At 41.9% G+C, this 22,238-nt stretch overlaps 2 protein-coding genes across 5 annotated transcripts in view; one reads left to right on the top strand and one right to left on the bottom strand.

The window, feature by feature from the left end:
• The window catches only part of NPHP3 (nephrocystin 3), a 28,497-nt gene extending 21,365 nt beyond the window's left edge, over positions 1–7,132 (bottom strand). For both annotated transcript variants that reach the window (XM_065665565.1, XM_065665566.1), the window contains exons 1-6: positions 6,573–7,132; positions 6,154–6,279; positions 4,874–5,024; positions 3,269–3,421; positions 1,919–2,052; positions 1,516–1,676 (exon numbers count right to left, since the gene is read on the bottom strand). In XM_065665565.1, coding sequence (XP_065521637.1) covers positions 1,516–1,676; positions 1,919–2,052; positions 3,269–3,421; positions 4,874–5,024; positions 6,154–6,279; positions 6,573–6,920 — 1,073 coding nt within the window. In that variant the 5' untranslated portion in view covers positions 6,921–7,132. The remainder of the gene's footprint in view (positions 1–1,515; positions 1,677–1,918; positions 2,053–3,268; positions 3,422–4,873; positions 5,025–6,153; positions 6,280–6,572) is intronic.
• A 280-nt stretch (positions 7,133–7,412) lies between these two features.
• Positions 7,413–22,238, top strand: part of TMEM108 (transmembrane protein 108) — a 254,374-nt gene continuing 239,548 nt past the window's right edge. Inside the window, exons 1-3 of one of the 3 annotated variants that reach the window (XM_065665574.1) lie at positions 7,413–7,590; positions 8,169–8,302; positions 10,357–10,445. The gene's annotated coding sequence lies outside the window, so the exon portion shown is untranslated. Of the gene's footprint in view, positions 7,591–7,759; positions 7,916–8,168; positions 8,303–10,356; positions 10,446–22,238 lie in introns of all 3 variants that reach the window. The other 2 variants (XM_065665575.1, XM_065665572.1) reach the window with 2 other exon arrangements.

The raw sequence follows: 22,238 nt of genomic DNA, 5'->3' as shown, positions 1-22,238 counted from the left end.
TCTGTTTTATTCCTTGTCCTCTTTAGGAAAAGTCCTTCAGTATTTGTCAGATGTAGGATAATCTTTTCATTTTTAGCAGTTAAAAAGGAGAATTACACATCTCCAAACTCAAAGGCTCTTTGTATTTATATATGTGAATGATAACCACGGATATCATTCCCAGCAATCTATCGCTGTTCCACAAAGAACAGTACAACTTGAGGATGCTGACAACAGCAGACAGGATCTCTCAAATGTTACATTCTTTACATGAGAACTACAATTTTCATCATGTGTTTTCTAAGAGAAACTCTCTAAGTGAATACTGTTGGCAAGAACATTCCTTTGTGTGGGTTTTTTTTTCCTTGTGTATTTCATTATTGAACACTTATGACCCACATACACAGAGCTGGTTATTTGGCAACACTATCCCCTCGGAGTTCCAATATCCCAGGCAGCTTATACTATCCTTCTACCAGCACAAATGGATGGCAGCTCTAGTCTGATTCCTCTATGAAAACAAACCACCATCTTCTGTAGCACCTGGCTGTTCCCTGAAGCACTCCACTGTTGTAGATATTAGCTACTAGTGGCTTAAACCAGCCTTTAATTCTCTGTGGACAGATGCTTTGTTTACAGAAACAGGAGGTCTAGTTAATACAAGAGCTCTAATAACACACAGTATTTGAAATCCCTAGAGCTCAAAATCTACTCCTAATATGAAACTTAATGCATAGCAGTATTTCCAGCTTTTTGCATTCATACAGATGTTTTGGAATGACCACTCCATGACCCTTAGTATTACATTTTCTAATCCCTTTTTTCTCTCTTCAGCAAAAGGAGACCCCTTCCTCTCCCAAACAACAAAACTGCCCAAATTTCCCAAATGAATAATAGAAACAGTCCTAACACCATTCTAAAAGTATTCTTAGTTTGGTGTTTCTCATTTACTGAGTCATGTTTCCTCTTCTAGAAGGTTAGGAATTTACTTACTGAAACAGAGCACATGAAAGCACCTGTTGTCATAAACCCTCATGATTTCAGTAAATTAAGCTGCAGAAAGCTAGCATAAGGTACCACACAGGAGAGCCAAGAAATCAGTCCAAAAGATACCAGCCAAAGATAGAAAATGGTATGTGACAGAATAAAATCAAAATGCTAAAGCCAGGTGCAAAGCTAGATAAGCATATGAAAAACACAGAGGACGTTCACACCAGCCATCCTGAATTCCTAAGACTCCAGCAGTACACAAGACTGAGAGATGCTCTTGGAAAGCAAAACATTTCTGTGCTATGAAGACATCTTTCAATGCTGTATTTTAAGAGTATCTGTAGCTACAAGAAAAAGAAAATGATACAAAGCTGATGTATTCTTTTTACTGTCTGCACTAGCAAACCTAAAGTTTGAAGGAGCATCACTTTGAAGATAGTAGCTTTGGAAAAGTACTGAGCAAAACATCACATACATTTTACTAAGCTATGCACTCTGCATGGATTACCAGTTTCCATTTGCTTTACCAGTCTGGAAAACACTCACCTTGGCAAAGTTAAATGCAGGAGCAAAACAATTAATGAACTTTTTTCAATTTCCCATTTTCTTACATCCTTAAGAGGCCTTTCATGTTCTTCTGAAAAATGAACAACTTGAAAGAAGTACCCCATTGTTTCACAGACTCTTTGAAGCTTTGGTGAGTAGTTCTGAAAGCAAATTTGAGTAACGGTGTTTCATTACTAAACCTGCATAGCACAAAGGACCTACTGGATGAATCTCAGTTTCTTTTCTCTAAGCAGTTTCTTCCTCTGAAGTCCTTGACAATACTTTCACTGACATCAGGCTACACTCACTAAAGCTTTCAAGAAATATTAGACAAATTTCTGAGTAAGTATCACAGTGGAAACAAACCAGTATGTAAGTGAGCATAAGCTCGTGAGGTACTCACTCTAATGAAGATGTCCACTTCTGGTTGAGTCTCATCAGTACCAATAATAAAACACCTTACTGTGTTACTCCAGAGAGAGTGGGAAAACAGAGGAGTAACCTGTAATAAACTGGCAACAGCAGCATCCCAATCATCTAAGAAATACAAAACAAAGTCGAGAGATCTTCACACCTGATTTCACTGGATAACAGGCAAGTCATAACATCTTAACATCATAAATATTATGTGTTATTTAAAATAGTAGTAATATCTTTACTAAACCTATTTTGTAAATTTGAATTTAGTCCACATATCATTAGTGTCATAGAATTTGATATTGTGGCAAAACCAGTGTTAAATATATTATCATTACAAATACATTATGATTACAACCATTTAAAGAGGATTGATGAAATTTATCTACAAAACCAAGCTGATAATTGTAAAATAAGTAAAAATATGCAGAAATAATAAAATCATTCATAGTTAAAGCTGTTTTTTTCTTTTCCCTCTAGATTTACGTTTCTTTATTTTGATTAGACCATGTGAATAAATGACAGTGGAACATTACAAGAAATTCTCACTGAGATGAAGTCCATTGCTTTCTGTAGCACCGAATGTCAACTAGAAGCATATAGAAGTCTATAGAAGCAATGGAAGCAATGAATTTTAAAACTTTCTTAGGTTCTTCATTTTGTGGCTGGTCACTTTTCAAGGTAGGAGTAGGTTCTCCCTTCAGTACCACATGGGATGATGAAAGGTTTAGTGTATGAAGCAGGAGCCATCATAGAGGAGACCCTGGCCTCCCACTTTTCAGTCACACACTTCCGAATCAGAGCCTGAAGGACTGAAGGAAAAAGGGAGAAACTGCCAGCAAAGTCAACTATAAGCAGGAAGGGTTTCAGGGCCAGGACAGTGAGGGAAACCAGAGCACCAGAAGGCAATATGCAAGAGGCCATTTGGGAAACAAAGTTCCAGAGCAACAATTATGGATACAAAAATACCTAACACTGACTCAACATAACAATGCATACATCCTGGTCTTGTAATCAGATTTCCATCAATGCCCCCCTCAGTATCTTCCTTAGTCAATGTAAGTAACAAAATGGTATTTGGCTTACCCTCAACAAAGTGCCAGTCACCGCTGTTCATTAAAATCACTGCTGCACATATTCAGTCACCAAATATATTAACAGTAACAGCACTTACTGCTGCAGTTCCTTTGATTTTTACAATGAAGTATTCCAAATAACCCTCACATACCCATGAATGAACAGAAAAGGAGCTAAGAAAGAGCAGAATTACTTAAGAATGGATAGAAAAACGACACAGACACCTATAGTCCCAGCCAAACAAACCACCATTACTTACCCCTGTTTATATTTGCAAAAGGTCCCTCAACATCTATGGAGCTATGAGCAAATTCGGGCCCTCTGAAAGACTGCTGAAGTTGCATCATACTACCCATGGATGGCTCACTTCCCAAAGCTCCTCCATTCCAGTACTCAGATTGTGCTCCAGCAGCTAAGAATTGGAAAACAACAAAAAAACACCCCCTTTTTAATGTCACTAAACAAGGTAAATTATCCGTCTTAAATACTCCAGTTGAAACCCATTGCCATATACCACTGATTGTAATTTTTACTCCTTTAGCACATCTGCTCACACCTTTGTGTGCTGTAGTTCTAAAGAGGCACTTGTCCAAAGGTAATGTGAAGCTAAAGGATGAGCTTATTTGCCAATATATAGATTGCTGACATCTGTTGGGTTCAAATGCTGACCTGCATTACAAATCAGAATTGCTGCAGTCATTTGGTATACCACAAAATTGACAACTTTTGTTCAGGAATGTTCCAGCACTGAAAAGCATAAAGGGGCTGTAAGTCAGAACTGAAACATAGTCTCTACGCTGTGTGAAAGAGCTTTCATGGTATCTCTTCACATCATGCTTGGATTACACCTCTGCCAATCAATACACATTCGAGACACTAAATAAACCTTCCATGGAGAAAATCAGGAAATTGAAAATGACTTAGAAAAAGGTAAGGGAAATATGAATTAAAAAATCAGTTTAACACAAAAGAAGACAGAAAAAATACGTAAAACAGACTAGCTGTACCAAAGAAGTCCATCAAATGCAGAGTTACTATGCAAAAAGCCAATCACTGCATTTTGAAATGTTTCTGCTTTTAAAGATTGCATATTTATACTCCTGCCAAGATGTAACAGTTGATCTCTATAAGCAAAACACAGGTTAAGCAACAGCACTTGCACAGTTTCTCCTCAATAACCCTTCACAGTACAAGAAATAATGGTGGGTATCCTTAAGAGTGTTAAATTGCTAACAGTCTGCTACTATTATTGTGGTATTTTGAACCTGATGCAAAGCCAGTGGACTGATCACGTGCCTATCCAAATCCTTCCCGTGCTATCAAATACCTCCTACAGCATATAATAAATTTTTTGCCTTTTATGTCATTAAGATTGCAAGGGCTTTCCTGTCAAAAAGTTCTTCAATAAAATTACCCTTTTGGTCAGTTCATGGTTGTTAAATACGTAACTGCTGTTCTGAAAAGGACAGCAGCTCAGACTGGCATACTGCATTATTCATAGACAGTAAGTCTAAGATCCCCCCTAGTTTTCGGTGTGCTTTTTGGATCCTTTGGAGCGTGATCCTCAGATCTAGAAACAGAAAACTCAGAAAAGACTAGAAAGATAAAGACTTGTTCATGGAACAATTTCAAAGAGTGTTCAAGTCACTGTGCCTAGACAGTGCTCTACTTTCTTCATCAGTTCATTCACAGGACTAGAAATGTGGGGTTCCCACAATCAAAATCAAGCCTGTGAAGTCAGCTGCTTTTACCCTTTAAACTATTTTATGTTTCTTTTTGTAGGACCTAAGAACTTGACTTGTGCTTTACCACTCAGAAACCTCAGTCATATTCCATCACGAAATATCGAGGCTGAAATTCTCACCTGTAACATCCGTACAATTATCATCAGAATCAGACTCTTCAGGATCGAACACCTGGATTCCTTGGGCCTGGAGTCTCTGAAGCTTGGCTTCTAGCTCCCGTTTGGCCCTCAATAAGTCCTGAATCTCATTTTCTTTAGTTTCTCTAAAAATCTGTGAGCAGAGGAAAATACAAACCATAAATCTTTCAATAATCAGTATCAGTTCCTCAATTCATACTATCTGGTTCAGTTGGAAAAATAAGGTTCTAGCAGTCACTTAGCAGGTAAAGGTTATGAAAATGTGAAGAAGAAGCCATCAGGAGCCTATAAATGAGCAGGAAAACATAGTTTTAAATGATCTGTTTTCACAATTTACCATTTTAAACCTCAGCATACTGTTCTGAAAGTTAGAAGTCTGCATTAGTTTGGGAAGTTTATTAAAAATGGTAAGTAACTTTTTGCATCCTTTAAAGTTTATTGTCTTCTAAACCCACCATATGTAATAACTTTTTTTCAAAGGCTCCCTTTTATTCCTGCATGTATTTTGGTTTGTTTTACATTTACATATGGGAAGAAAACATGAACCTAAATTCAAAGAGATGACATCTTCTTCAAGTCTCATTTTCTTCAATAAGGCCAATACCAATCCGCTTTTTATATGTCTGCCAAACATTAACACCTGCTACAATTAAAGGTATCAATAATCTTGAAAACAGTGCAAAACCAGCAAAACCAGCCCTATTGCTCTGGTTTGAGTGGTAGAAATACCACCATCTGCAGTAAGGAAAAAGCAGAAGCATCAGCTTGGCATTTCAAGTCACCTCTCCAAAAGCACAAACGCTTTTGCCTTTAACTGGGTATCACACTTCAGCAGCCAAGAGATGCACTGATACACGCTTTTCTTCAATGTAAGCTAGCAGTGTTTAACATTACAATACTATATATAAAATTGATTCAGAAAAAATGGAGCTCTGTGTTTATACATTCCTTCAGCATGTGTCAGTTTGCAGCCCAGGTTTTCCTGTCACTCTCAAACATGAGCACTTTCTGTGCTCAAATAACACAGGAATTTAGTTCAAGATGCATCACTGCATAATTCTCCTTTTTCCTCAGAGTCTTACAGAGATGGTAAGATTATCCTAAACAAACCAGACAGCTACAGCAATGATATTCCAATTATTTTTTATAAGAAGGAGAGGTCCTCACGAAAGCTACTGGAGAAGAGTTCACTGCGGACATGTACCCAAATGACACCTATAATCTTTTTGGTCCTTTTCCCAGGAAAGGAAGTGAAGCCATACCTTGAATTGCCTTTTGACCTTGTCTCGATCATGTTCAAAAGTAGCAGCTCTCTCCATGGCTTGGTATTTAGCTTCCAATGCACTTTCTTTCTCTCTAAGGATTTTCTGGTAGGTTTTCTGAAGTGCCTGAAAACATTTAATATACCGAGTGAAAGCAATCGGTGATAAAAGGTTTTAGAGTCCTCTTCAGCTCTTAACACAACGATGTTATCCCAAGCACTCCACATCCCTCCTCACCCAGGGACCCTGTGGTCCCCAACCCAGAGGCACACATTGACCGCACACCAGTGTCACACCAGGACAGCACTAAGGCACGCACCACTTCTAAAGCACCTCGGGAAGGAAAAGCCACCTCACCCATCACCTCCCTGCCACAGCTTCTCTGCTCTGCCCCCTCATCGGAGAGCCGCGGGAGCTACCTGCAGCTCAGCGCGCAGCCTCTTGTTCTCCCTGTCCAGTTTGGCCTCCTTCTTCACCATGGAGGCCACCTCGTTGTTCTTGCTGACACGGAAGATCTCGTACTCCTTCTTCAGCCGCTCGTACTCGGCCACGCACTCCAGCTCCTGCACCGAGGCCGTCGACTTGAAGCTGGCCCCGATGAGGCCGCCGGGCCGCGAGGCACCGACGCGCCGCAGGGAGCCGCGCAGCAGCCGGGCCTTGGGCTTCACCTCCACCGGGATCTCGCAGGCCTCGCCGCCGCCGTACGTGTCCTCGATCACCTCCCCGACCGCGCCTGCCGGGCTCACCAGGGACGACGCCGTCCCCATGACCGCTCCCGCGGCCGGCCTGAGGCTTTAACCCCGAGCAGAGGGCCCTGCCGGCGGGGACATGCCCGAGGCGGAGGGACCCCACAGGCGGCTGCTGTCAGGCTCGCCCCGGTTGCGCCCCTCACCACTCCCCCGACCCGGCCGGGCCGCAGGGCCTTCCAAGCCCGCGGGCCATGGCCCGCTCCGTGAGGCGGCCGGACAAGGAAGGGAGGGAGGGAGAGCGGGCGGAACCCACCGCGGGCCGCCTCCCTCTCCCCCTCCCCTCCCGCCCCGTCCCGTAGCGGCGGCATCGCCGCTGGAGCAGCCCCGGCGGGCCGGGGAAAGGCGGAGCCGCGGCGGTGAGCGGCAGGGACTGGTAGCGGCTGAAGGGCGGGCGGGAAGCTGCTCCTCTGAGGGACAGTCAGGAGGTTTGAGGCTTTGCTGTAAAACCCAGGCGCTAAGGTGAGGCACGGCAAAGCCGTCCGTGCCCAGCGGCATCATCGCAGCCCCTGCCTCCAGGCCGGAGAGTGTTTTCCTTGGCCAAACAGGGTCACGCAGGCTTTCGTGTGGTAGAGACCTCGTGGGGGATTTATCTCTTGCTACCCTGAGCTTGTGAGGTGGCCTCCATGGTGAAGAAGGCACACTCTGAGGAAGACGACCTGAGAAGAGCAAGTAGTGGGTCCACCGAGGAGTAAGTACTGGGTTATTGTGCCTTGTCACACCTGAGTTCGGTGCCTGCACCGTGTGCTGCCTCGTCTAAAACTCTCTGTTTGAAGACCTTCCTTTTCAGGAATAAGGTGGTCATAGATTATCTGCCCCTGAAATTATCCTAACGGCATTGCCCTCCCTTCCTCTTCAAGAAGCCCTGTGTGGTTCCTGCACCTGGCCAGGGGATTTCGGAGGAGCAGGTGGAGCACATGTCGTTTTGTGCACCTGTCTCAGAACCTGCCCTACCGTTGTGCAAGCAGCAAACACAGCACTACTTCAGAGCAGGTTTTGCCTCATGGATGTGCCAGGTTTGTTATCCATGACCAGGGGAGCCATTCTTGGAAATGGCTTTCCAATGACACATCTCTTAACTTTTAAAATCTATGGGAGGGGGAAATCCCTTTTGTGTACAACAGAGAAAAGGTGTTGGTTTATTTGGGTAAAAACTCACGGATTCGGGAATACGGGCAGTTTTCCCTAACTTTACTCCTTTGTTTTCATGAGGAACAAATAATTTCTTGTCAGAATAACATTCTTGGTTATGCTGGTGATCTGTTCCAGTTAAACCCTGTTTCAGTGAAAAGGACAGATACAGAATATGTGACAACTGCTGGAAGAGGAAGGCTGCTGCTACGTTTTCCCTAATATTGCCATTAAGAGCCTGCCCAGTATTAGGTGATTCATCAAATCGGCAGGTAGTTGTTTAACAAAGCAAGGCTCTTGGTTCCTTCGTTTGCATGTTGATATCAGGCTGTTTCTCGACTGCTCCTTGAGCTCTGGCAATAACTAAAACTACGTTCATGCTGGTGCTTGACCTGAATTGTTCTCATATTCTGAGTTGTGAAAGTTGAGATCTCCAGGCTCTAAGCCTAGAGTAAAATGTGTAGTATTGCCAGAGCACCTGGAGTCCTTCTGATAATCCACTTGATCAGAAAAACTGTAAATGCTGTTTCTCTAATGCTGCCTCTGGTTGTGTTACTGAATTTGTATGGATAGTAGAGGCCATATTAACACAACCCTTTCTGAACAGAGAAATTACACTCCCTGTTGCTTCATAGAATCATAGAATAGTTAGGGTTGGAAAGGACCTTAAGATCGTCTAGTTCCAACCCCCCTGACATGGACGGGGGTTTCCCTAATGTTTAGAGATTAGAATAGCTTGCTTCAGCATCTTGTTTGTAAACCAACAAAGGTTGCTTTAAGTCACTGATAAGGGTAATTCATAAGGTAATTACAGAATCACAGAATTATTGGGGTGGGAAGGGACCTCTGCTACTATCATCTAGTAATCAGTTTAAAATCTTTGTCAATCACATGAACAGTGGGATCCAGAACCCTCAGCAAGTTTGCCACCAACACGACACTAAGATGTGTGGTTGGTTGATGCACTGGAGGGAAGGGATGGGGTCCTGAGGGACCTTGACACACTTGAGAGGTGGGCAATGCCAACCTTGTGGAGTTCAAGCAAGCCAAGTGCAAGGTGCTACCCCTGGGTTGGGGCAATCCCAGACACAGCTACAGGCTGGGCAGAGAGAAACTTGTGGGTCAAGATAGAGACAGTTTAATTACTGAAAGAAAGAAAGAAAATAGTAACAAAAAAACCCAACAAACCAACAAACGGTAAGCGATACCGAGGCATCACTCACCACTTCCTAGACAACAGCCATTTTCTGGGAACAGCTACGCTGGAAGGAGAACCCCTGAGTTTTATTGCTAAGCATCCTCTATTTGTCAAATGAGGACCTGTACTTTGTAAAGGTCCTTCCTGACTTCAGCTGTAACAGAACCCGACTGCTTTCCATCCCTGAATCCACATAATGAGGAATACAGTGCATTGGCTGGTCCTCTGACAAATTTACTCTTCTACCCACCCCTTTGGGGTCAGTATGCAGTCTGTACTCCTGATCCACAATAGAACAACTACTCTACCAATGTTCTTCTGCTATATTTTTTTGTTTGTGTGTTACTTAGAACCCAGTGAAATTTTGTGCTATAAAGCTGTCATGGTTTAAGCCCAGCCTGTCACTCAGAAACCATGCAGCCATTTGTTCACTTCCCCCTCTTCCTCACCCTGCTCCCGGAGGAATGGGAGGAGAATCGAAAGAATATAACTCCCACGGGTTGAGATAAGAGCAGTCCAGTAACTAAGGTATAACACAAACCACTGCTGCTACCACCAATAATAATAATGATGAAGGAAATAACAAGGGAAGAGAATACAACCACTCACCACCTGCCGACCGATACCCAGCCCGACTGAGCAGTGATCTAGCCCTTCTAGGTAACTGCTCCCAGTTTCTATACTGGGCATGACGTGCTGTGGTATGGAATGGCTATTTGGTTAGTTCGGGTCAGGTGTCCTGTCTCTGTTTCCTCCTGGCTTCCTCTCCTTCCTGGCAGAGCATGAGACTCAGAAAGTCCTTGTTCAGACCAAACATTACTGAGCAGCAACTGAAAACCTCGGTGTTATCAGTGCTGTTCCCAGGCTGAAAGTCAAAACCACAGCCCTGCACCAGCTACTGAGAAGGAGAAAAATGACTGCTACTGCTGAACCCAGGACAAAAGCATAGACAGTTTGGTGCAAATATTGTAAGTACTTTGTTTACTGTTACTTAAAATCTGCTGGGCTACAGTTTAAAACCATTTATGTGGCATCTGTAGTGGTATTGCTTTTGTCTTTGATGTATCCACTGTATTACTACATGTTTTATTGTTGAAGATTCTTACTCTTGATTTCATTTAATTTTAGGAGTTGTTGGTGACTGTCAATGGTCAAAATCTAAGGATCTGTGCCGTTGAGAAAAGTAACAACTGCAGGGTCTGGCCCTCTGAAAGAAGGTTGGTGTTTTAACATGCATTATTAGGTTCAGCTCCAAGTCAGCAGGTGTTCATTTTATATAACAGTATCTGATATGTATTCCTGTAAAATTTACTATACAAGATCAGGATGCAACAAGATGAGAGGAAACTGAGGAAGATTGGAAGATGAAAGGTTGCTGCAGATTGACTACCCATTAAAAATAACAGTTGCTATGATTAGAATTAATGTTGATTGTGACCTGAAAGCAGAAGATGCTTTGAATGAAAGGCAGCTGACCCAACTTCTACATAACATCCTTTTTGTTAGCTCAGATGCTGGAGTGACTTATATATCTTGTATTTAAGGTATATAAGTCACATATATATTTATACATACCTTATGTATAACCTTGTATATACACTATATATATATATATATAAAAGGTGTATATATACCACAGGCATATGCAAAGTATGTTAGGAGCCCTTCATAAATCACTATTAAATTGTTTGTGCCTGCACTGAATCAAGTTGATAATTTTTTATGATCTCACTCATTATTAAAAAATATCTGTGTCTGATGGAACATGATTAAGAGAGTTGTACAAGAGGACACACAGTGAAAAGAAGCAGTGTGGTAATTTTTAAAAGATTAGTTTTGTCCTGGATTATATGTATTTTTTACAAGGGCATGCAGTGATAGGCTTTAATACATAATACATAGGCTTTAATGACGGCTTTAAACTCAAAGAGGGTATATTTAGATTACATATTAGGAAGGAATTCTTCCCTATGAGGGTGGTGAGGTGCTGGCACAGAATGCCAAGAGAAGCTGTGGCTGCTCCATCCCTGGCAGTGTTCAAGGCCAGGCTGGACACAGGGGCTTGGAGCAACCTGGTCTGGTGTGAGGTGTCCCTGCCCAAGACAGGGGATTAGAACTGGATGAGCTTTACAGACCCTTCCAACCCAAACCATTCTATGATTCTATGTGATATGTTTCTACTTCCCTCTTTTTAGTGACAATGAAGACTTTGCTCTAAAATGTTGCCTGCTATTGCGCTGTTCTTTATTAACTTGCTGGCTATCGCCAGTAGTCAACCCTGTGTAGGGACTGCAAGCCTGAATAAGCCAAATGACTGATCTACTTACTCAGCTTCTTTCTTTTTTTATTATATGAGACCTGATGTAAACCACAATGAAGTCAGGGAATTTTTCAATTGAGATGATCTGTTTTGAATCTGGTACTCTAGCTGTTCCAGAAAAGTCCAAACCTGCCAGATCTTAGCTTTGAGCATGACAATTACGTTGTTGTCTCTGCCCTGTTAACACCTGCAAAGTGAGACTTTGTCATAAGCTTAATTTTTAGAATTAGGATTGTACAGTCAAAGTCTGTAGAAATGTGCTGAAATTCCCATCTAAACTCTGTAGGCACGTTTATGAGAGTCTCTAATGCACCTGCTTTTTGCTTTCAAGCTAAAAATAATACAACATACAGGTGGTTAATTGTAAACTGCCTAACAAATTCAACCTTGGGGCATAGTTCTAAGTTCAAATAGCTACTGAACTCCCTATTGTTTCACTCAGTAAACTTATTACAGGCTGTCAAGCTAAGATTATCAGCTTCTTTCAAGAATCCGTTTGCTGAGAGACCTGAAAATTCCGTGGAGCAGAGATGATGAATATCATGAGGAAGGAGAGGACTTTTAAATGCTTTTAAATGCTCCCATAGCTTTACGTGTCGTAACCCTTCGCCACTAGAGGACACCAAGACCCAAGGAAAAAGGGGTTGTCTGAGGAGGAGGGAGAAAAAAGAGAGAAACTTCTTAATAGAAGAGTTAGGAAATTACTAGTTCAGAAGTTACATGCTTCTAGTTTCTAATAAAGTATTTTATAACAAAGTTTGTTAAAGAATTGAGACAATTTTGGAAGATATTTCCAGGCGAAATACAGAGGAGGCAGATAAATAAAAGCCGAAGTTTTAGTTTTGTGATTTGCTATCGGTCATAGATAATAATATTATTTGCAAAGCACAGTACTGACTAGTTTTGAGAAAGCTGTAACTGTTCCTTTAAATTCATAGATCACTGCATTTCTTAAATAACTGGTAGGTGTTCTGATTTTTGACGGAGTTAGATATCCTTATGTAAGAAGTTTGTTGCAGTCCATTATTTAGAATGGAAATAACGGTCTGAAACCACTGAAATCTTCTGTCTCCTCAAATATGTATTACTTTAACCATATTTATGTTTGTAACTTGTAACACAAGGACTCATTAAATGTTTCAGCAAAATCTATAGGAAAAGGATTCAGAACAATGCAATTCATAATGGGAACCAAACTTTTCACCTTCATGGCTTCAGTATGTCAGACAAGTTAAACTCCTTTAATCTTTATGTTGAGCCACTCAGTGGCATTTCTCCATTAAAAGCTTTGAGCGACCTTAGTTTGTCAGAACTCTGAACTGAGTTTTAGCTGAACATCTCACAATAAGTTATAATCCCATCAAGAAGAGAGCTCTCGAACATCCATTTTATCATCACTGAATTGTCACTGAACTGAGAAGGATTTTGATGTAAGATTTTTGCAGTCTCATGGCCATTTAATTCCAGACCAATTGGATTAATACTGTGTATGGTCACAGTGCTGAGGAGCAACTAATCTTGCTCACCAGAAAAGTGGGGTTATAGGGAGGGAAATGTCGAAATAGATACAAAACTGAGAGATATTAATGATAAGCAGTTGTTTTGCTGTGCCCTTTATTGCTTCAGACTAGAGCCACAGAACTACAATAGTGCATAACAAGGGATGAATATAAAATATGCTAAAGACTGCACCTAAGAATTTATAAGATCACCTAAGAGTGCTCTTTATAAACCTTCATGTGCTAGTGGGAATGTGAAACTCAATGGTACCCAACTGAAATTCCCTGAGTACTTTCATGTTCAAGGCCAGGTTGGATGGGGCTTGGAGCAACCTGGTCTAGTGCGAGGTGTCCCTGCCCATGGCAGGGGGTTGGAACTGGATGATCTTAAGGTCCTTACCAGCCCAAACCATTCTATGCTTCTGTGTTCTATTGTTTATGCCCAGAACATCTGCCTTCTTGGCAGAGCTGGGTGTCCCAATAGTTTATCCTAATCTGTACTTGCAAATTAAGCATCCTAAATCTGAACAAAATTTTCTTCGAAAACAGAGGTGGAAAGGGTGCTGCCACCCACTCCAAAAAGTTGATACCTGAATGGGTTCACTGGCTTATTCAGACTACAGCAATTAGATCCTGCAACTTTTGTTTTCCAGAAGGCTGCCCGACCAAGAGGCTGTAGGGAGTACTTGTCTCGAACCATCCACAACTGTCTAGGGAGAGCTGGATATACAGAACACCATACAGGAGAGAGGGCATGGTTTTGGGGGCCAGAAAGGAAGAAGTACAGGGATCATGATTCTCTAAGTCACTGATTAGGACTCCTCCTCTCTTCCAGAAAGCTAAAAACCCAAGTCTTCTGTCTCCAGATGTACTCAACTATACCTTGATGAAGTTGAAATGGACTCATACTTCATTTTAGATGTCTGATTCAGGGAGTCACCTGAGATCTCAAGAATGATCAGGTATAAAACATAGCCAGTCTTCATCATTCCTTTAGGTAGCTATCATCTTTGTTCATCCTGTGGTGCAATATGACTGTCCCCCTATAGTGCCTAGAGCATTCAGACATTTAAAGACACAGCTTGCACAATCAGGGCAAAAGGCTTAAGAGTTTGGTTTGGTGTGGGAGTACTAGAAGATGCCATTCCTAAGTGTTTCTAGAACAACCTTTATTCAATGATGTAAATGGCTGCAGTTCACTATGGTATCAGTTTAGCGATGTCTAATCCTGCCTAATCTGTAGTCATGTCAGTATTTACTTTGATATCCAAGGGGCTAATCCCTTCTGCCATTTTTCTTGTGGTTGCTGTCACGTTTCTTTTTCTGCACAAGCAATTTTGCTATAAGGAGAGTCACACAGATTTTTTCCTGACTTGAACAAATACAGAAGAAATGATGTTCATATCCTATGAGAAGAAGGTTGTTCAGAAATCCCCATGTTGCTAGGCTAATGGTAGAAGGCATAGCATGTGGGATGTTAAGTCCCAGCTTTAAGAAGATAAATACTAGAAAGCTTCACAGTTGTTCTTAGTATGTACATTTGAAACTGATTTTAGCTCTGAATGGTCCCTACAAAGTCTTGCTGCTATGAACTCCTGCCTTCCAAAGGAAGGTCCTTTTCATCTAGCTGCAAATTAAATACCAATTTCCTTTAGTTTTCTATTGATGTCTCCATTTTAATTGTGTAGTTTGAAGTGCTCATTGTTGAGGGGGGCTGCTACCTTGTATTACTGTCTTTCTGAGCAGGATATCATTTCAAGTAATTAATCTGGATAGTGTGGAAATTGCTGAAATGAATGAAGAATCTTAGGTATTTTCCATGGAGTTCATGGTATTAGAGATTACTTATGTGGTACATTAGTTCTGCATATATGAACTGAATCTGACAACCACAAGATGTAGAATTTTATTTCTAAACCATTATGTGGCATTTTTAGTGGAGTCAGTATATATGGTTTCCTAAAACATTGCCTGGGCTATTGGGTTAGCAGGAGTTTTTAACACTTCATTGTATATTGTGTTGAAATACTATATCTAGGACGTGCATTGAAACCAAAGGATGTTCCTCTTTTTATGCAGCAGCTTCGAAATGTCCTGAGGCTATAACTGACTGGCACACAGAGAGATTAGATAACCATTGCATAATAGGAATGTCTGGAAAACAGTAGGGCTGCATATATTCCTTTAAATATGTGATTTGAAAGATGTGACTCGAATGAAAAAAGGCTTTGTGGTCAGGTATATATTGAATTAAGTTATATACTGAAACTGTGTTGTGGCATTGCTGAAGTGAGAGCAATAGGCTATAATATGGCAAAAGTTAATTTTTCTCTGGAACATGTGAGGCATGCCATTACAGTAACTCCTCTGGGAGTACTTTAGATTGAAGGTGGAAAGGTCTGTGATTACGTTCCAGGTTCATGCCACGATTCATCTTACTTCAGGAGTTTTGTAGCAATGAACTGTGACCAGAGAGAATGGGAGGAAGGAAAAATACCTTGTCTGTAGTGCAAGGAGCAGAAATGTGCACTTGTACAGTTTCTAAGTGTATGTCAGTTGGAGCTGGTATCTCCACATTTGGAGTGGCTTCAGTTTATGAACTGTAAATATGTATCTGGAAACATGGGGTTGTCATCTGGTGAAGATCTTCCAGATCTGCTGGAAGTCTGGGAGTGGGGAGTATCTCCACAGTGTCAAGTGGTACAAGTTCTTATCAGGTAGGTCCCGCTGGTTGTTGTATAGGGAGATATGCTGAAGATTGCTCACTGGGCGTGTGCTAAGAAGTTCCACGATGCCTTTGAGTTGGATGTTTTATGAAGTGTCAACTTAACATACATCCATTCTACAGATTATCAGTTTTGAACCTCTCACTACAAGATGAGGTGCTGGGGCACATCCAAAGAGCAACAAAATTTATTCAGGCTCTAGAGAACAGTGAGTAGCGTATGAGTAGCAGCTGAGGGAACTGGAGTTTTTTAGGCTCAAGGGGGACCTTCTCACTCTCTACAACTGCCTGACAGGAGGTTGTAGTGAGGTGGGTGTTGGTCTCTTCTCCCAAGTAACAAGTGTCAGGACAAGAGGAATTGGCCTCAAGTTGCACAGGAGAGGTTTAGGTTGCATATTAGGGATAATTTCTTTCCAGAAAGGATGCTCAGGCGTTGGAACAGGCTGCCCAATGTAGTGGTGGAGTCGCTGTCCCTGGAGGTATTTAAAAGACGTATAGACTGATGCTTAGGGACATGATTTAGTGGTGGACTTGGCACTGTGAGTTTATGGATAGACCTGATGATCCTAAAGGTCTTTTCCAACCTAAATGGTTCAATGATTCTGTCTGCTCAAGTGCAGTGTGTCTGATCCATATGAGAGATACTGGGTTTACAGAGCATGCTTTACAACCTGCATTGTGTCCTTAGTACTTGTGTCTGGGAAACATGACAAATCCTTTTTACACAGCAATTTTATTTGTATGCTTTCTGTACCTGAAACTCCAGCTTCTCTGCAGTACACATTGAGGCATTTCACAATGCTTAAGAGATTACAAGTACACATACCTGAAACTGTCCTGAAGACTTCAAAAGAAAGGACATAGTACGTAACTTGTTACTTGGTTTCTGAAAAGCTGTTTGCTGTGCTGTTCCTTGCTTTCCACAAACTCATTTTGTCTTCTCAGGTTTCATTTTGATCCCATTCCACCTTGCACCAGTGCATGCAACAAAGGAATAGCAAGACAACCAGATAGCTGCTAGCAGGGCCTCTTCACTCCTGCTGCTCAAGTGTCACAACAGCCAGGCATTTAGAATCACAGAATCTCAGACTGGTTTGTGTTGGACAGGAACTTAAGGACATCCAGTTCCAACCCCCTGCCATGGGCAGGGACATGTCACACTAGACCATGTTGCCCAAGGCTCTGTCCAACCTGGCCTTGAATGCTGCTAGGGATGAGGCAGCCACAGCTTCTCTGGGCAACCTGTTTCACTGCACTCCTGTGCACTACTGTGCTGCACAATAAGCCTGACTGCTGTCTATGCTTCATCCCCTTAGCTCCTAATTCAGTCTCCTGCCTCTCTATAAAACAAAACCTGAAACACCACCCCACCCCCCTCACTGGTCTGTGGACATCAGTTATGGTAAAAGAAGGGGAAGAGGATCAGAGATATCTTTTTAGCTTGGGGTCAGCGTAGATGAGACTATCTTCTGGCAACCGTAAGACTGGTCTCATTCTCAGTGGTAGGAAGCAGAGCACAGGTGCTAGAAATCACTGGGAAATTACAATGCAAAGTTCTTGGTGGGAGATGCAGTCTCGAATACCTCCTGGTGTCTCAAGAACATCAGAAAGCTGTCATTGCAGTCATTTATGCTTCTGCTCTGCAGAAAGCCAGAAAGCTGCAGTGAGAAGAGACCTGATTCCCCAGAGCACTTTCTAACAAAACCAAAGCAGGCCAAGTCTTTTCTGCATTTTGCTACTTTATTTTAAGGACCTTTTATATTGACTTCAAAAGAAAAATATGCTATGAAACACTTTTTCGACATATTTATAAACAGCAAATTGTCACTTGATTCTTAGCTAAGATAAACAAAGCCACGGAATGCATAGCTCAGACCTGTTAAAACCACACTGCCTTTAAATCAGCAGAAACATTTCACACTGCATCTTCCAGACAATTTTACTGGAATTCCATCTGGCAATGAGACCAGTCTTGGAAGCAGTAACCCTACCTAGCTTTAAACTTCCGAGTCAGAGCTGGCCTTATGTTCACAATGCAGCTAAATACTGAACAGCACCAATTGAGTGACCTTTATTGAGTAAACAATTTGTTGCAATCTCTGGTGGAGCCTTTCCATTGACATGACTTTAGGTTGCGTGACTCGTTAGGATAAACATTACTGATACCTAACAATAAAGGAAATGTTCAACGTTACTTGATTTCCCCACCCTCCCTGATGCCTGTCACTTCATTCTCATGCTCCTGCTAAAGAAAAGCCAAAGCCTACTTGAAACGTCCAGAGTTTTCTATGAAAATTAATCCATCTGGAATTCTTCCTGCTGCATTTACGTTGCCGTGGTGGGTTGACACTGGCTGGACACCAGGTGCCCACCAAAGATGCTCAGTTGCTCCCCCTCATCAACTGGACATGGAAGGGAACATACAACAGAAGGCTGGAGGGTTGAAATAAGGACAGGGAGAGATAACTCACTAGTGACTGTCACAGGCAAAATAGGCTCGACTTGGGGAAATCACTTTATTACCAATCAAATCAGAAGAGGATTAGAAGAAATAAACCTGTCTTAAAAACACCTTTCCCCCAGTTGTCCCTGATGCTTCTTCCTTGCCAGGGAAGTTTCCTCACACTCTTCCCCCATTCCATCATGGGGTCAGTTCTCCATGAACTTCTCCTGTCTGAGTCCTTCCCAGTGGCTGTAATTCTTCATGGGCTGCTCCAGCGTGGGTCCTTCCATGGGGTGCATCCTTCAGGAACAGACTGCTCTAGTGTGGGTCCCTTCCATGGGGTGCATCCTTCAGGAACAGACTGCTCCAGTGCAGGTCCCTTCAATGGGGTGCATCCTTCAGGAACAGACTGCTTCAGTGCAGGTCCCTTCCATGGGGTGCATCCTTCAGGAGCAGACTGCTCCAGTATGGGTTTTTCCACAGGGTGCATCTTTCAGGAACAGACTGCTCCAGTGCAGGTCCCTTCCATGGGGTGCACCCTTCAGGAACAGACTGCTCCAGTGCAGGTCCCTTCCATGGGGTGCATCCTTCCGGAACAGACTGCTCCAGTATGGGTTTTTCCACAGGGTGCATCCTTCAGGAACAGACTGCTCCAGTGTGGATCCTTCCATGGGTGCATCCTTCAGGAACAGGCTGCTCCAGCATGGGTCCCCATGGGGTCACAGCTCCTGCACTTTCAGAAGGGTGTGAAAGCAGAATATCAGCCTAAGAACGCAGCTAACAGACACATGAGGAGAGCACAGATGGGATGCAGAGCTTGAAGCCCGCAGGGAATGAGCAGCAGAATTAGGCATGCATTTTCTTCCATGATGCTTGGGTAGAGACTGTGCTTGGTAGCAGGGTCTGATTTTGTATTTCAGTGCAGTCCTGTGAATTTTTATGAGGTTCAAGGAGCTGCCTATTGAGTTACTCACACCTTAGGGAAATTTTCGTATGCTAAATGTTTGAGTATCTTGCTTTCGTATAGCATGTTTCTATTGGCATCGTGGGAGAAGAATTGGAGTCTTCTTTTGTCAGTTATTTAAAGCAAACTGGTGAAAAACGGGTATAGAAAGCAATCAGGTCTGTGCTAAAAGTTCCCCTCTCCAATTCTATGTTAATAAATGGGGAATATTCTTATATCCATGGCAAATTCAACAGAGGAAGTAATTGGCCCTTGTGTGTGGTACATAAATTATTTCTTTGTCAACTTGAAATGTAAGTTTATCAGGTAAAGGTAATTGGTTTAGACATGTTCATGCTTCTGGTACCAGTCCGGCTGTTTAACCCGTTCCATAGGTCTGCTCTTCATTAGCTGTCACATGCATAATTTATGATTTAGTTTTTCAAAGCAGAGAAGTCTGTACATTGGGCCCCATCTATCTTCCTTTTAAGCTTTGCCGCAGAAAACTCAAGGATAGAGAGAATCAGACTCTGATAATGGATAAACCTTCACATAGCAAGTGACTGAAAAAGCACTATACATCCCTGCAAACCAGCACTGTCACTTCATGGATTTCCAGATGTGTGGAAAGGGTATGAAATGGTTTGTTTGATTTTTCCAGCAAGTGATGCATGTGTATTTGGTTACCAGAGACATGTAATGTTCATCTAAAATAAGCTGTGCAAGACTCAGTCTATTTGGCAGGATGCTTGCACGTGTCTGGATGACCTGCCAGAGCTCTGGAACAGCTGAGGTGTTACAGGAGGACAAAAGGACTGTAAGATGAGGAGGCTGCAGGGGAGCAAAGGTAGAAGAAGAAGCCTGCCCTGGGGCACCACATTTGGATGTAAGGGAGGAGGTGAGAAGTGGATATTAGCAGAACTCCTCACAGCTACACTTCCATATGGTTAAGCAGCTGTGTGCTTGCTCCTCTGAAAAACACATTTTCCTATTAGAGCTTGGAGCTGATTTGTTCAGAGCTGCTCTCTAGGCCATAGCATAATGAAGCAAAGTCTTGCTTTCTACTTGGGCTGTGATGTTTCAATTAAACACCAGGTAAAATATTTAAAAAGCTTCTGGGTGACTTTGAATTCTAATTTACTTGCTCATCAGATTTCTTAGAGCAATGTTGAATTGGTCTTAAACTCTATTTGAGCCAGTGGGAAAATGAGGCCTAAATACCTGTACCTGATGTGTATCCATATTTCTTTATTTTAAAGAATCCTTGTGTTTGTTACGAAAGGTAGCAAATGAGAAATACTATTGTTATGCTCTATCTTTAAATCACTCAAACTGGCTTGTTGAAGCTGAATAGCAAGCGGTAGTATTGGCAGAAAAGAGCAGGAAATGAACTAAAAGTGTAAAGGAGAAACCAAAGGGGAAAGAGATTGAAAGCCCTGAAGAAGTCTTAATACATGATTCTTTCCTAGGCTCATAACACCACCACTGAGCAGACTATTTTATTGTTGTATCTTCAAAGCCTACATGGTAATTCAGACTACAGAGACTGCAGAACCTTACCTTGTAAATCTTCACTTATCTCTGCTGTAAATACTGTGTTTGCTTTCAATGAAAGAAATACTTTTTGTGTGTGTGCTACTTGCTTTTCTTTCATTCTTTCTCTTCAGGCACTCTTGCTTTACTTTGCTATAACGCTTTAGCTAAGCTTTTAAAAATAATTCGTATTAAGTAGATTTGAAATTGAGACATGGAATAAATTTGGAAGGGTTTAGGAAGATGTTGACATTTTAAAAGCAGATAAGAGCTGTTTGCTGACACATGTTATTACTGGGCGACAGAATATATTGGTTAACAAAGTCATAAAGAATTATGAGGTTGTATTATATTTGGATTTAAGCTGCTCTTCTGGGCTTTTGGTCCTAAGGTAAAATACATTTGCTTTTGATATAGTTTCAACAGCTCTTGTTTTTGTCTATTTAGGTAGAGATATAAGGCAGAAGTTCTTCCCTGTAAGGGTCCTGAGGCGCTGGCACAGGTTGCTCAGAGAAGTGGTGAATGCTTCATCCCTGGCAGTGTTCAAGGCCAGATTGGACGGGGCTTGGAGCAACCTGGTCTAGTGGTCTAGACCCTGCCTATGGCAGGGGATTGAAACTGGATGATCTTAAGGTCCTTTCCAACCCAAACCATTCTATGATTTTATGAGCCTATGATTCTGGGATTTGTATCTAGTACAAACATTACTGAAGCATCTGTGTGCACATCACTCATCCGTGTCTTTTCTGCAAGGCTGGTACAGCTAGCACTGCTAGCAATTCACAACCTTCACTCTCTAGGCCTTTGTGTCTTCTTCATACAGGAGTAATTCCTGCAGATCAGACCTAGCCTGAAATCTGTGAGAACAGTACCAGAAATGACATCTCACCTTGGAATGTGGCTGTGACAGGAAAGGACCGTCTACTGTTTATGTTTCCACTTTTGCAAAGGAAAAGCACAGTCTGGATGTAAATACCTCTTCTACATTTTGAGGGAGAGGGATGAAAATGAAAGTATAGTATCACATGTGGCACCACTTTCATCACATTTCAAGATTATTTAGGAAACCACATACTTCTATTTATCCCCTTCTTTCGAGAAAAACTGTTAACATACTTGAATGAAGATAGAAAGCAGAGCTGAATGTCCCTTTTGCTCAGTCATATTTTGCTCAAAACCCTCGTCTGTGGGACAATGTTGTACTGCATTGGTGTTGTACTGCATTACCTTTCTAAACCCACCATTCATGCAGCTATATAGATTGTAGCCAAAAGAAGCTGAATCTCAAAGAAGTGACTCCTAAATGTTCCACTAAGATATATACTCACTTTGCAAAGCAATGTGTGTTTCATAACAAAGCAGATTAAAAAATAAAATCTGCCTGTCAAGAACTCTAGAACTTTTTGCAAAAATACCAAGAAACACTAGAAATATCACTGAATGTAGTAAAAGGCATAAAAACCAGAGAGAACTGCTTTTCTTTCAAAAGAGAAGAATTCTGTCCTCCTCAAAAAGAAAAGGTAGGATTATTTCAGTTACAAGTTCAC

Source organism: Lathamus discolor, chromosome 2 (assembly GCF_037157495.1).
Source record: "Lathamus discolor isolate bLatDis1 chromosome 2, bLatDis1.hap1, whole genome shotgun sequence".
Classification (NCBI taxonomy): domain Eukaryota; kingdom Metazoa; phylum Chordata; class Aves; order Psittaciformes; family Psittacidae; genus Lathamus; species Lathamus discolor.
This window is presented reverse-complemented; position numbering and strand designations above follow the sequence as displayed.